This window comes from Stegostoma tigrinum, chromosome 8, assembly GCF_030684315.1.
Source record: "Stegostoma tigrinum isolate sSteTig4 chromosome 8, sSteTig4.hap1, whole genome shotgun sequence".
NCBI lineage: Eukaryota > Metazoa > Chordata > Chondrichthyes > Orectolobiformes > Stegostomatidae > Stegostoma > Stegostoma tigrinum.
This window is the reverse complement of record NC_081361.1, coordinates 92,791,590-92,805,942: the sequence shown is the minus strand read 5'-3', so window position 1 is coordinate 92,805,942 and position 14,353 is coordinate 92,791,590. Positions and strand designations below refer to the sequence as shown.

The window sequence follows — 14,353 nt, the reverse complement described above, 5'->3', positions numbered from 1 at the left end:
CTAAAGCTCCCCCAGATTCAGAAAGGTTCCACTATATTGAAAAATAGTCAACCTAAGTCATTTATTCAAAAAGCAGGGAGTCAGAAAAGCAGGAAACTAGAGGGCAGTTAGTCTGAGATCTGTTATGGGCAAGATATAGCACAGAATTTATGGAATTGCTACAGCGCAGCAGGAAGTCATTCAGCCTAGCATGGCCAATGCACCTAAGCGGCACATCTTTGAACAGTGGGAGAAAACTGGAGGGGAAACACACATACACGGGCAGAACATGCCAACTCCACACACTTGTCGGAGCCTTTAAACTTGATGCCAACTGCTGCTTTTTGCCTGCACATTGGATGATTATTTAACTAATGAACTCTTGAATGCCTATCAGCCTGCACCCACTTCCGCGTTGTGATTCCACGCCCTAAATATTCGCTGTGTAAAAAAGGTTTTTCACCTCAAATTCACAAACTTGTACCCTTTGGTTCTTGGAACAGTTTCTCATTCTCCACTTTGTCTGAGCCTCTCATAATATTAAGAACTTCTATGAAAATCGATTTCTAGGCTTCTCATTTAAGGAAATGAATGGCAACTTCTCTAAATTTTCCTCATCATTGGTTCTGAAGATGGGATATTCATTCTCGTCAACCTTTTCAGTACCCTCTGCAATGGATTCACAGTTTTCCAATAATGTAGCTCTTAGATCTGCATGCGATACTTAGGTTAGGAAACAGACTGAATTGACTGTGGGTCAATTTTAGGAAGTCGTAGTGGAGCTCGCAAAAGCATTGGCATGGGGTCCTTGCATTTCTTGATGGATAATAGTGATCAAGCTCTTGGTGTGCAGGGACAATTTCAAAGCTTGTAGTGGACACGTAACTTAGGAGAAATATGCTGCATGAAGGACAGCATAGAATTTCAAAATGATACAGACATGCTGGTGGAGTGGACAGAGAGGTGGCAGATGAATTTCAACGTGGCCAAGTGAAGTGATGCACTTTGGTACAAAATCTCTAACAAGCATCTTATTTATGTTCATCACTGCTTCCCTGTTCTCAAATTCTTTCCATTTACTAACAAAACCTAGGATACTGTATACTCTCTACACTTGTCTTGCCACTTTCAATGACTTATTCGTGTACACCCATATCTCTCTGCTTCTGGGGTCAGTTAGCTGTATGTCTAGCTCGCAAAGCAAAGTGATGACAATTCAATTCCCACATCATCTGACGTTACCAAGAAGGACTTCCCTGCTCAACCTCTTCCCTTGCCTCAGATGTACTGACCCTCAGATTAAACCACTATCAGTCATTTCTCTCTCATGAGAGAAGAGACCTAATGTCTGGTAAGACCATGGTGACTTTCCATTTTATTTAAAACTTCCCATGTCCATCCTTTAAAATAGAACCTTTATGTTATACTCTCTCCATGTTGTGCCAAAATGCATGCAAATGGCTGTTGGGGTAAGATAGCCAGCCACACATCATTGCTTCCTGTTACGTTCTCTCTCTTTCTCTGTCTCTTCTCCCCCGCCCCCCCCCCCCCCCGCCCCCACACCCATGCAGGCAAAGGATAACATGCTCTTTGATAGATCAAACAAGGTCCTGCTGGAGGCGGAGCATGCATCTGGAATGAGACGGCACTGTTTCGAAATAAGAGACTGCCCATTTAAGACAGAGAAGCAGTATATCTCAGATGGTGCTAAGTCTTTAGAACAGTTCCTCAGAAGGCAGTGAAAGCAGTTTGGGATAATTATGGGCAGTGATTCTTGATGGGCAAAGGGGTGAAAGCTTATCAGAGTAGGGAGGAGTGGGAATAATCAGATCAGCCATGATCTTACAGAACAGCACAGCAAGCTCAAGGGGGGCAAATCGCCTTCACCAGGTGCTAAGTCATAGTAATTTCATCTTTCTCTTCACATTTTCTCAGATACTACAAAATTAGCATTTTTTGCACATTTCTACCAGTCTTTCACAAGGTGGGGGTCTGCCTTCTTAAACCACTACGAGTGATCTTGTGTAGATACATCAATATCACATTCCCTAGTTCCAGGATTCTGACCCAATGACAGAGAATGGCAATGTATTTCTAAGTCACGTTGGTGGAAAAGTTGGAGGGGAACTTGGAGACATTTGTGTTCCCCTGCATCTTCTGCCCTACTACTACTAATACTATTACTACTACTACTAAGTGGTTGAGATCACAGGTTTGGAAGGTGCCATTAAACAAATCTGCATGAGCTGCTGCAGGAAATCTTGTAAGTAAGATGGTGGCAGAATAGGGCTTCTGATTCCAGGGCGCATCTGTTCCGTTTGCTTTTTCTTTCATTTCTCTCTCTTACCTCACATCGTTTTTCTTACCTTTTCATGGAGAGCTCAATCCCAGCAATAGGATCGGCAGCGACGAGTGGGCCCAGCAGTGTGAACTCACAGCATCCATGGTTCAGTTTCCCAGCAGCTTCTGTCAAGGCCATCCTAGAACCAGCTCAACACCTAGTTCAGGCTTCAGTTAAGGAAGGAGGCTCCGGGAGCCTGCAGCAGTGGAGTGGATCTGGCTGTTCCTTGTTGCTGCTTCAGCAGCTACTGAAGACAAGACCTTTCTGCATTCTTGGCAGGCAGGGAGCAGGCCCGGCCTCCCAAGTAGGTGTGGCAGCAGGAGTCAGCTCCTTGGAGAGAACTAGCCCAGCACAGAGGATTTAGTCTTTAGGAAGCTCACAATGACAGAGACTGTTTTTCCAGCTGCAAGTGATGGCTCCAGAGCAGGACGCCTTTGACTTTGGTGGGCTCAGCACAGGACTTGAAGCACTAGCTGCAGCACTGGCTTTCATCAATAGCACAGCCTCTGCGGTCATAATCGACACTTCAGGTGCATCAACAGGAGTAGCAGTTACTTCAGCGGCAGCATGGTAGGCCCAGTGTGGGGACTGCTGGAATGGACTGTGCAGGAAAAGCATGGCAAAGAAGTGGTGATCAGGGTCCTGTAGGAAGTACTGTCTCAGCATGGCTAAGCACTTTCGAAAGACTGTGCTATTTGACTTTTAGCTTCATTTCTTTATTTTTCTACTTAATACTAAGAATTACTATAATGTTTAACATTTAGCTACGTTCTTTCTTTCTTGTTCTTATGATTCTGTACCTAGCTACTTGTGCTTTGTGTGGTGACATTATACACTTTTCACTCTACTGCTGCACTTTTGTACTTGTGACAATAAAAGTCTATATCTAAATTGGCTGTCATTGTGCACCAGTGCTGGAGGCACTGAATGTTCAAGGTGGCATATGTGATGTTAATGAAGCAGGTTTCTCTGTCCTGGAGTGTATCAAGTCTCTCAAGTATCATTTTAGCTTCACTCATCCAGCAGTTGGAGACTTGAGTCCTGCCTTGTACTTTATAGATAATAGAGAAGCTTTGGGGAAAAAAGAAACAAGTTAGTCTCTGCAAATATAAACGACTACTGACCCGCACTCGGAAATAGTCTTTATCTGATTGCTCCAGTTCAGTTTCTGGTCAATAGTAAGCCAAAAGGTTGAAAAGAGTATTCACCGTCAAGGGGAGACGATTCTTCAGACAGCCAATGCCTGCTGTAAATGTTACTTTGCCACAGTTCAGCTCAACCCTCATACCTACAGGACTTGCTTCATTAGGACACTGACTACTTCATTACCTGAGGAATTGCAAATGGTACTGACATGACGAAATCAGCAAACAACCCCACTGCTGGTGCTGGAAAGGTCATTCATGAAGCAACTGAAGATAGTTGGGCCTTGGAAACTGCCATGAGAAACTTAGATAGCCATATCGTGAGAATTAAATGACTAACCAAAAACCACAACTACCTTTCGTAAATTAGATATGAATCCAACCAACAGATAATGATCTGGTATGGCAATTGCTCTGCTTAAGGCTATAAGAAATTATAAAAGGTGATGTCCACAGCCTAGGCCATCACAGAAGCCAACCTTCTATCCATGGGCTTGATTTACATGGCTCGCTGCTGCAGAAAGGCTGCCAACAAACACCCATCAAACCCTGGTAACGACCTCCTACAACCTCTTTCGTCTGGGAGAATGTACAGAAGCCTGAATACATGCAGAAGCTGTTCCTGAACCTGCTTGTTTCGGGTCATTATCAGACTGCTGAATGGACTCTAGCCTCAAATAATGTAACCTGCAATCTAACCTGTGTGCCTCTAAGTCTTTTTTGATCTGTACATCCTTTGCTTGCTGCGATCTGCCTCTAGTGCTTGCAAATAAAGCTTTTCACTATATTTCAGTATACATGACAATAATATCAAACAGATTTTATTAATGTGAATGTTACTTGGGATCTCTGATGCCAAACTGTCAAATGCTGTTTCAATTTCTACCTCCTGATACCTTTGCTCAAAGTACAAATCAAGCAATTTGTGACATCCTTTGTGAAGAGATGAGTTTTGCAAATTTCCACGACTAAAAATTTGTGTATAGTGTCAATGTTGAATGATGTCGCTCTCACTTTAGCCTCTCGTTATTGGCTTCCCCAGAGAAGGTAAACATTATTTCAACAACTAAATTAAACCTTTAAACTTCAGGAAATATAAACAGTTTCAGACAAAATAATCTGAATGTTGACTCAAAAATCAATTTGCCTGCACTTTCTTCAATTTGCAAAACAAACTGAACAGATTAGGTAGATAAATTCATTGGTTTTATGTGGCAAGAGTGGACATTTCACCATGTTTATTAAGGCAAATCCAAAACCTATAAACATTCAAAACTGCAGGCCAATAAATGAGCAGTCCAATCTTGAATCACACTGACTTTTGCATTGTTTGAAATATCAAAGTTATGCTTTTGTCTATTTTCATTATTAGCCTTAACAGATCTTTAGGCTTGTGCCACCCTGCCAAACATCTATCAACAGCAAGTGTATACCAAGTTCAAGAACTAAACAGCATTTTAAACTCATTACAAGTCAATTAATTTGGGTCCAACTCATAGGCATCTACGGGGAGGATCAACTAACCATCTCAAATGATCAAAAAATTTTGTTTATACACTAACTGACAGAGCCTCACAAAAAGGAAGTTTTCAATCCTCAGTCATCGCTGATTTCATGACTCAACTGGGGAACCATGACCACCCTGCTGAACGAACCCGTCCTTTCAGGCCAGGGTTTTGGGTTTAAGCGGGAGGGATATGGGAAGGAAGAAGAAGAATCAACATCTCTAGTCCTCAGTCCTCCTCATAACTTTCATAAGTACTGATATATGCTTTGTGCAAAAGGCCTTATACAACCAAGTAGTTAACTCAGCATCACTGTCCAGGTTTATACATTGTAGGATTTGGCACTCGTGCTCTCCAACATAACAGCCATCAAAAGACACATGGAATAGGACATCTGCAGAAAAAAGGTGTAAACTTTTTAAAACCACAAGACATTGGAACAGAAGTCCACAGATTCACTATCCTCATCTGTGTCTTAATGTGCAACCATAGAAATTTTTCCATAGCACCCCACAGTGTGGGAACAGGCCCTTCAGTCCAACAAGTCCATACCAACATTCAGAGCATTCCACCCAGACACATCTCGCATAACCCACCCGATCTACAAATCCCTGAACCCCAAGGGTAATTTAGCACAGCCAATCCACCTAACTGCACATCTTTGGATTCTGGGAGGAAACCGGAAAACCCGGAGGAAACCCACGCAGACACAGGGAGAATGCGCAAACTGCATACAGACAGTCGCTCGAGGCAGGAATCGAACCTGGGTCCCTGGCACTGCGAGACAACAGTGCTAGCCACTGAGCCACCAAGCCGCATTTTTCTGAAGTTGCATCTCTGGTCATGGTCTCTCCTACAAGGTAAAACAACCTCTCAACATTGACCCTTTTCAGTTCCCAGAATCTTTCATGTTTCAACAAGGTCAGCTCTCATTCTTCTGTATCCCAAACGTTACAGACCCAACCTATTCAACCTCTCCTCATAAGACAGTCCATCCACACTTGGCATCAGCCTAGGAACCACCTCTGGAATGCCTCCAATGCCATAATATCTTTTCGTAGATAAGCCACCAAAAATTCTTCAAAGTCCAACTGTGGTCCGACAAGTGCCTTGTATAGTTTTCACAAAATCTTCCAAAGTTTAACCCCAATCCGTTGGAAATAAAGGCCAACATTCCATTCGCCTTTCTATTACCCACTAAATTTGGATGCAATCTTTTGTGACTCATGCACTACAACTCCCAAAACGTACTGTTCCATTCTTGTCTACAGTCTTTCCCTATTTAAATAATGTTCAGCTCCTCTACTCTCCCTGCCAAAGTGCACAGCCTCATGGTTCTTCATGTATTACATTATATTATCCCTTAAACTATCCATATCCTTCTACAAACTCTTTGTGCCATCTTCCCCACTTATGTTCCCACCTATTTTTGTTACCTACAAACTTGGTTACAGTAAATTCACTTTCCATATTCACATCATTCAAACATATTGCAAACATTTTAAGGCCCAGTGCTGATACCTGTGGCACACCATTAGATACCATCCTGAAAGTGGTCCCTTTGTCATAACACTCCATCTATTAGTTATCATCCAAGCATTCAACTACTTTCTAAAGAGAGTCAATTCTGGCAGAAGCTAACTAAAATAGTCAAAAACAATACTGATCAGGAAACGTTGTGTTAAATATCATGAGGAAGTAAAAGCAAGAAGAACATCAAATATTCATCCATAATTATCTTCAAATCACTTGCTATGACACAGGAGAGACTGTGCACAAACTAGCCTTTCATCTCAAGCCCATCTTTATGCTCAAATTATTTCATCTTTTCTAAGTGAAATATATGGAGTATCAGTATGGGGGGACTGTCTCATGAGGAAAGGTTGAATAGGTTGGGCCTGTAACATTTGAGAATCATTAATTCTCTTCTCCGACTAAAACTTATGCAATTTGCCTTCAAAACTATACAATGCCAAATCTCATTCAAGAGTGAAGTGAATCAGCAGGCTCATATCCCAAAACCTCTCATTAGGACCTTCGTGTCTGTCATTCAATAAAGTCACAGTCAATCTGATTGCAACCTCAAATCCACATTTCAACCTACCCCAGATAACCATTCATTGCCTTGTTTAATAAGAATCTATCCACTTTGCTTTAAAAACATTCAAGAGCCGTCTTGGGCATCTTTACAGGATGAGTTCCAGAACACTCAACCCAATCAAAAATAGTTCACCTCAATTCTGTTTCAAATAGGCAACTCATGATTTTTTTTTTAAAACTGAAGCCCTAGCTCTAGATCCTCCCATAGGAGAAAACATCATCTCCAGATCTATCCTGTCAAGACCCCTCAGGCTCTCAGAGGTAGTAAGAACGGCAGATGCCAAAGTCAGAAGGGTCCCAAACCGAAACATCAACTTTCCTGCTCCTCTGACGCTACCTGGTCTGTTGCGTCCTTCCATCTCCATACGGTGTTATCCTTCGGGTTCCCAGGTGTTTCAATCAAAACGTCTCTTCCTGTTCTGAATTCAACTGGCGACAAGCTGAGCTTGTCCAATCTTTCTTCTAAAATAACTCTCGCATTCCAGACAATGGTCTGAGAAACAGTGTCTGGATAGGCTCCAATCTACTTACATCCTTCCATCAATAAGATCAATACTGTACTCAGTATTTCAGATGCTATCTCATAAGCACCCAGTATAAACGAAACGCAAGCTTCTTACTTTTGTATTCAATTCTCCTTGCAATAAATTGTATCACTATTAGTTTTGCCGAATACTTGCCGACCTCCGGATCAACTTTTTGTGCTTCATGCATAGGATACCCAGATCCAATGCATCTGAGCTGTGCAATCTCTCACCATTTAGATAATGCGCTTTTTGATTCTTACTCCAAAAATGGAAATTTCGAACCTTCCCACAAAAACCACCCAAGACATTTTCCATCACCACCCTTGTCTGCCTTCCAGAGAGACCACTCTCTCCATGACTCCCTTGTCCGCTCCACACTCCCCTCCAACCCCACCACACCCAACACCTTTCCCTGCAACCACAGGAAGTGCTACACTTGCCCCCACACCTCCTCCCTCACCCCATCCCAGGCCCCAAGATGACTTTCCATATTAAGCAGACGTTCACCTGCACATCTGCCAATGTGGTATACTGTATCCACTGTACCCGGTGTGACTTCCTCTACATTGGGGAAACCAAGCGGAGGCTTGGGGACCGCTTTGCAGAACACCTCCGCTCGGTTCACAATAAACAATGGCACCTCCCAGTCGCAAACTATTTTAACTGCCCTTCCCATTCCTTAGACAACATGTCCATCATGGGCCTCCTGCAGTGCCACAATGATGCCACCCGAAAGTTGCAGGAACAGCAACGCATATTCCCCTTGGGAACCCTGCAGCACAATGGTATCAATGTGGACTTCACCAGCTTCAAAGTCTTCCCTTCCCCCAGTGCATCCCAAAACCAGCCCAGCTCATCCCCTCCTCCCGCCGCATCACAAAACTAGCCTGGCTCGTCCCCGCCTCCCTAACCTGTTCTTCCTCTCAACTATCCTCTCCTCCCACCTCAAGCCGCACCTCCATTTCCCACCTACTAACCTCATCCCGCCACCTTGACCTGTCTGTCCTCCCCGGACTGACCTATCCCGTCCCCACCTCTATTCTCCTCTCCACCTACCTTCTATCCATCTTCGGTCTGCCTCCCCCTCGTTCCCTATTTATTTCAGAACCCTCTCCCCATCCTCCTCTCTGATAAAGGGTCTAGGTCTGAAACATCAGCTTTTGTGCTCCTGAGATGCTGCTTGGCCTGCTGTGTTCATCCAGCTTCACACTTTGTTATCTTATACTCCAATTGTGTTTTCTTTGCCAACTTATCTGTATCTTTTTCTAAGATCCTTATCTTCACAGCTTAGATTCCAACATAACTTTATTCCGTCAGCAAATTTAGCATCCACACCTTCCCTCCATTCATTCATTAGAAGACAAAGGCCCAATAATATTATACAGTCACAGGGATATACAGCACAGACACAGACCCCTTGGTCCAATTCGTCCATGCCAACCAGATACTTGACATAAATCTAGTCCCATTTGCCATCATTTGGCCCATATCCCTCTAAACCCTCCATATTTATATGCCCATCCAGATGCCTTTTAAATTTGTAATTGTACCAGCCTCTACCACTTCCTCTGACAACTCATTCCATACACTCATTATCCTCTGCATGAAAAGTTGCTCCTTAGGTCCCTTTCATGTCTTTCCCCTCTCACCTTAAACCTATCGCCCACCCTGAGAAAAAGATGATGCCTATTTACCCTATGCTTGCCGATCATGATTTTATATCCTCTAAGGTCACCCGTCAGCCTCCAACACTTCAGGGAAAATAGCCTATTCAGCCTCTCCATATAGCCCAAACTGCACCCCCCAACCCTGGCAACATCCTCGTAAAACTTTTCTGAACACTTGCTAATTTCATAACATCCTTCCTATAGGAGGGAGACCAGAATCGAGCATAGAACATTACAGCACAGTACAGGCCCTTCAGCTCTCGATGTTGTGCCGACCTGTCATACCGATCTCAAGCCCATCTAACCTACACTATTCCATGTACGTCCATATGCTTGTCCAATGACGACTTAAATGTACCTAAAGTTGGCGAATCTACTACCGTTGCAGGCAAAGCGTTCCATTCCCTTACTACTCTCCAAGTAAAAATGCATGCAATACTCCAAACGTCACTGAACCAACATCCCGTATAGCCACAACACAGCCTCCCAATTCCTATACTCAATGATAATAAGGTGTCGAGCTGGATGAACATAGCAGGCCAAGCAGCATCATAGCAGCAGGAAGGCTGACGTTTCGGGCCTAGACCCTTGGCCATTTCTGATGAAGACAAGCATACCAACCACCTTCTCCATTTTCCTATCTACCTGTGACTCCACTTTCAAGGCCTCCAGTGTGAAAAGCAACCCCTCACAACCACCCTCTATCTTCTACCTTTTAGCTAGTTCTGCATCCAGATAGCAAGTTCTCCCTGTTATGCCAGACTATGACTCAGCTATTGTTCTGCAGGCCTGGCTCAAATCCCACCTTGGCAGATAGCATAATTTTAATTCACTGAAGAATCAGGAATAATGATGCCCTTTGTCATTTGTCAGAAAACCCCTCTGGTTCACTAATGCCCTTTAGGCAAGAAAATCTGCCATCCTAACCCTGGTCTGGCCTACATGTGACTCCAGACCCATATCAATGTGGTTGATTCTTAACTGATCCCTGGGCAATTAGCAATGGGCAATAATGCTGAACTAACCACAGATACACACATCCCGTGAATGAATTTTTAAAAGTCACATGAATAAATTGTAAGCAGAAAGTCCCAGGAGCAATCATTGAGTCATAGTATTCTATACATAAAAATATTCAAAACATTCACGCAAAACATACAAAGAAAAACTGCATTGAGCAATGTTTCTGTTCTCTTTACATTCATGAGCATACCTGATGGTTTTGAATAATGTATAAAAACATGAAGGAAATCAAAAGTCCAGTTGTTAATATTGGAGGAACTTAAGTTTTTCTACTCTTGTTAAAATACAGCTACCAAGACAAGAAAAGTTTTTCCAGCATGTCAGCTAAACCTAAACAGGGTCAACACAACATTCTGCAAGTTGTCAGAACTGACCATTACCCCGAAGTTTTATGCATGGAACCATTTTCCTTCGAAACAGGATGCAGACAATTTCCCTAGACTTTCATGTGACAGCTTGATTTTGGTGTGTAAAACCTTCATCTGGCAATTGACAAAAACAGAACTCACTCCATGTTCATTGTTGAATGAGATTTGCCTATCTTCATTAAACAATGCACGCAAATTTCCTTGAAACACATTCACTGTTAGAAAGGAATTACTTGGTAACTACTCAGTAACCTACTTAGCAACATTTTCTCAGTGGTAATTACTTTGATAATATTACAACTGCAAGCAGAGACTGGGATACTCAATTCAACACATGGGACACTAAACAATTGCGAGCATCTCTGAATACACTCACTGCAGCTAAACTTGAGTTAAACAAAAAGAGGAAAAAGAAAATTGCAAGCAATAATTGGATATGACAGATCAGGTTACAGTTGCAGAGAGGATGTGAGATACACCCACAGGCAGCTCTTTAAAAGGATTTTGTGGCAGAGAAATGCAGGATGTACGTACAATGGTCTCAAAGGAGTAGGAACCAAATGAAACTATTCAATGCACATTTCAATGACTGACACTGAATAAACCACCAGATCATGAAAGAACAAACTGTTATTAGCCTAGTAGTTCTCAAGTTTTTAAGAAGCCATGAAATATTTTTGTGAGGTATGCTTATGCACTTATCTTCAACTAAATCTTGGTCAGAAACACTGAAATAATTATTATTTAGCACCACTGCCAAGGTTATAACAGGGGAATGGTCATTTGTCAACCTCCTGAATTTACATGCTCCCCAGAGAGAGTGTAATTTGGTCTTAATGTCACAGGCAGTCATATTTCTGTGCTGGCATTTTGCTCACTTGTCCATCTCTGACAATAGCTGTACCGGAGTCTGGAGTGATTGAAATTAGAGTGTCGGTGAGCAGGTAAGTGTCAAGTGGGTGTGTAACACTTGTTGATGACAATTTCCATCAGTTAACAAAATCAGAAATCAAACTTCACTCCACAGACTTCAGTTAGGGTGACAGTTCAGTGTGGTACTATCAACAGTGCTACTTTCCAGGCCTAACATTAAACCAAAGCACTGGCTGCCTCTCAGGCACACTTTAAAAACCCAACAGTATGATTTTAGAAAGACCCAACTCATATTTATCCCTCAACCAACATAATTAACAGATTGTCTGATCATTATCAGTTGCTATTCATCGGAACTTGCTATGTGCAAATTGACATTGATACCAATGACTAGATTTAATAGTAACTTCAGTGGTTTTAAAACATTTTGGAACTTGCAGAGAATGTGAAAAGCCGGACATAGATCTACGCTCCATTTTTAAATATCTACCCCAAATGTACATTTCAATCTTCGAGCACAAAATTTTATTTTAAGCACAAAACAAGGTAAAGATAACAAGGGATACAGGGGGACAAAAAAGAAAATTCAGCTTTGGTATGATGAGCCAAATGGCCTTCATCCTTGCTGTATGATTCAGTACTTTTTGTAGGAACAAATAACAGTGTTCAAGATTAACCTTATAAAAGCACTTTGGAATGACTGGAGCTGTTTTACTACAGTAAAGGTGACATATAAATGCAAAATTATGAGGAGTTGAAAGCTGTTCTCCAATGAAGCCACAAAATACAACACGAATGTTGTACTGGTCATTGACTTCAAGCACAGGGCACAGCTATTCAGCAGGTTGCTGATGCCAATTTTTTGAAAGAGCTATCCAATCAGTGCTTGTATGCCCAGCCCTTGCTTCATCAACAGTTCATCCAACTTCTTTTCGGGTGCTGGAGCTGCAATCACTCCATCACACCTTCAGGGGGTTGAAATGAACCCTGAGGCAGCAAATAGTACTTACAGGAATTAGTTGGCGGTAAGAATCCAAGACTCAGTACTGTACGCACATCACGTTACAAACGTGCAAAAGAACAGTCATAACAATCAGTAACAAAACCCAATTCAGTTACTGATCGGAGGGGGGGACAGAGGCGACGGGGGGGGGGACAGAGGCGACGGGGGGGGGGGAGCAGAGGCGACGGGCGATCGGAGCGGGGGGGACAGAGGGAAAATCGGAGGGGGCCGAAGGGAAGGGGGGGGGGAATCGGAGGGGGCCGAAGGGAAGGGGGGGGGAATCGGAGGGGGCCGAAGGGAAGGGGGGGGGGAATCGGAGGGGGCCGAAGGGAAGGGGGGGGGGAATCGGAGGGGGCCGAAGGGAAGGGGGGGGGGAATCGGAGGGGGCCGAAGGGAAGGGGGGGGGGAATCGGAGGGGGCCGAAGGGAAGGGGGGGGGAATCGGAGGGGGCCGAAGGGAAGGGGGGGGGAGAATCGGAGGGGGGGGGAGAATCGGAGGGGGGGGGAGAATCGGACGGGGCCGAAGGGAAGGGGGGGGAAATCGGAGGGGGCAGGGGGGGGAAATCGGAGGGGGCGGGGGGGGGGAAATCGGAGGGGGCGGGGGGGGGGGGAAATCGGAGGGGGCGGGGGGGGAAATCGGAGGGGGCGGGAAATCGGAGGGGGCAGGGGGGGGAAATCGGAGGGGGCAGGGGGGGAAATCGGAGGGGGCAGGGGGGGGAATCGGAGGGGGCAGGGGGGGGAATCGGAGGGGGCAGGGGGGGGGGAATCGGAGGGGGCAGGGGGGGGGGAATCGGAGGGGGCAGGGGGGGGGGAATCGGAGGGGGCAGGGGGGGGGGAATCGGAGGGGGCAGGGGGGGGGAATCGGAGGGGGCAGGGGGGGGGAATCGGAGGGGGCAGGGGGGGGAATCGGAGGGGGCGGGGGGGGTGGGGGACGGGGGAATCGGGGTAAGAGACCGGGGGAGGGCAAAGAAAGAGGGAATGAGGGCAAGGTGGGGTTTGGTAGAGAGAGAGAGAGGGGAGGGCTTGCGGTCCACAGCTTTCCCATCGGGTGTGGCGTCTCTTCCTTTACCTCGGAGGGCGGGATGCCGAACACCTCGCCGATCTTGGCGTAGAGCTCACGGACATTGGAGAAGCCCTCGATGCGGCCGGTGGGGCTGCCGTGCGCCAGCTGCGTGTGGAAGACCAGTTTGGGCCGGGCGTGAGGCGGCGGCGCAGGGAGCCCGAGTCCAACGCCATCGTGGGAAACAGCGCCGGCACTGCCGCCCCTCCATGCCGAACCCCCCTCGTTATCCACTAAGGCGGAACTATCCCGAGACTTGTTCTTCCTCCTGGCTTTCAGACCCAACGGCATCTTTCCCGTTCCTTTACCAACCTGCCGCTAGGAACGGCCGCACTCCGCAGGTGAGGGAAGCACCAAAGAACAACAGTGCGCAGGCGCACTCCCCTTGCCCCGCGGGACGGTGGGCGAGGGTGGAATGACGCTCAGGCGTTCCCACTGCCGCTGTGGAGCATGCGTACTGTGCCGGCCCATTGTTCGGCGTGCTACAGCGCTTGCGCAGTATTCCGATCCAGCGGTTTGCCTTCGCCAGTCGAGGTTTGCATATGCGCTCTCTGGCCCAGTTGGGAAGCGGCCGTCGTATGCGCATGCTCTGGCTCCCCCTTCGGACGTCGGTGCAGTGAGGTCAGGCCAATCCGCCCAGCGGCTCCCGACGCACGCGCATTCCGAAAGGAGTTGACAAAAGTTGGGCGTGGCCAGATTAAGGCCAGGTGTGCGAGGAGTGTACCTGTGATGTGAGTTAGACATTATATTGGAATGTAAATTG

The 14,353-nt window shown here is 45.5% G+C and overlaps 1 protein-coding gene across 2 annotated transcripts in view; it reads right to left on the bottom strand.

Moving 5' to 3' along the window:
* gipc2 (GIPC PDZ domain containing family, member 2) overlaps window positions 1-14,014 on the bottom strand; it is a 74,182-nt gene extending 60,168 nt beyond the window's left edge. The window contains exon 1 of one of the 2 annotated variants that reach the window (XM_048539913.2): window positions 13,600-14,014. In XM_048539913.2, coding sequence (XP_048395870.1) covers window positions 13,600-13,881 — 282 coding nt within the window. In that variant the 5' untranslated portion in view covers window positions 13,882-14,014. The remainder of the gene's footprint in view (window positions 1-13,599) is intronic. The other variant, XM_048539912.2, reaches the window with a different exon arrangement.
* Window positions 14,015-14,353: the final 339 nt, after the last annotated feature.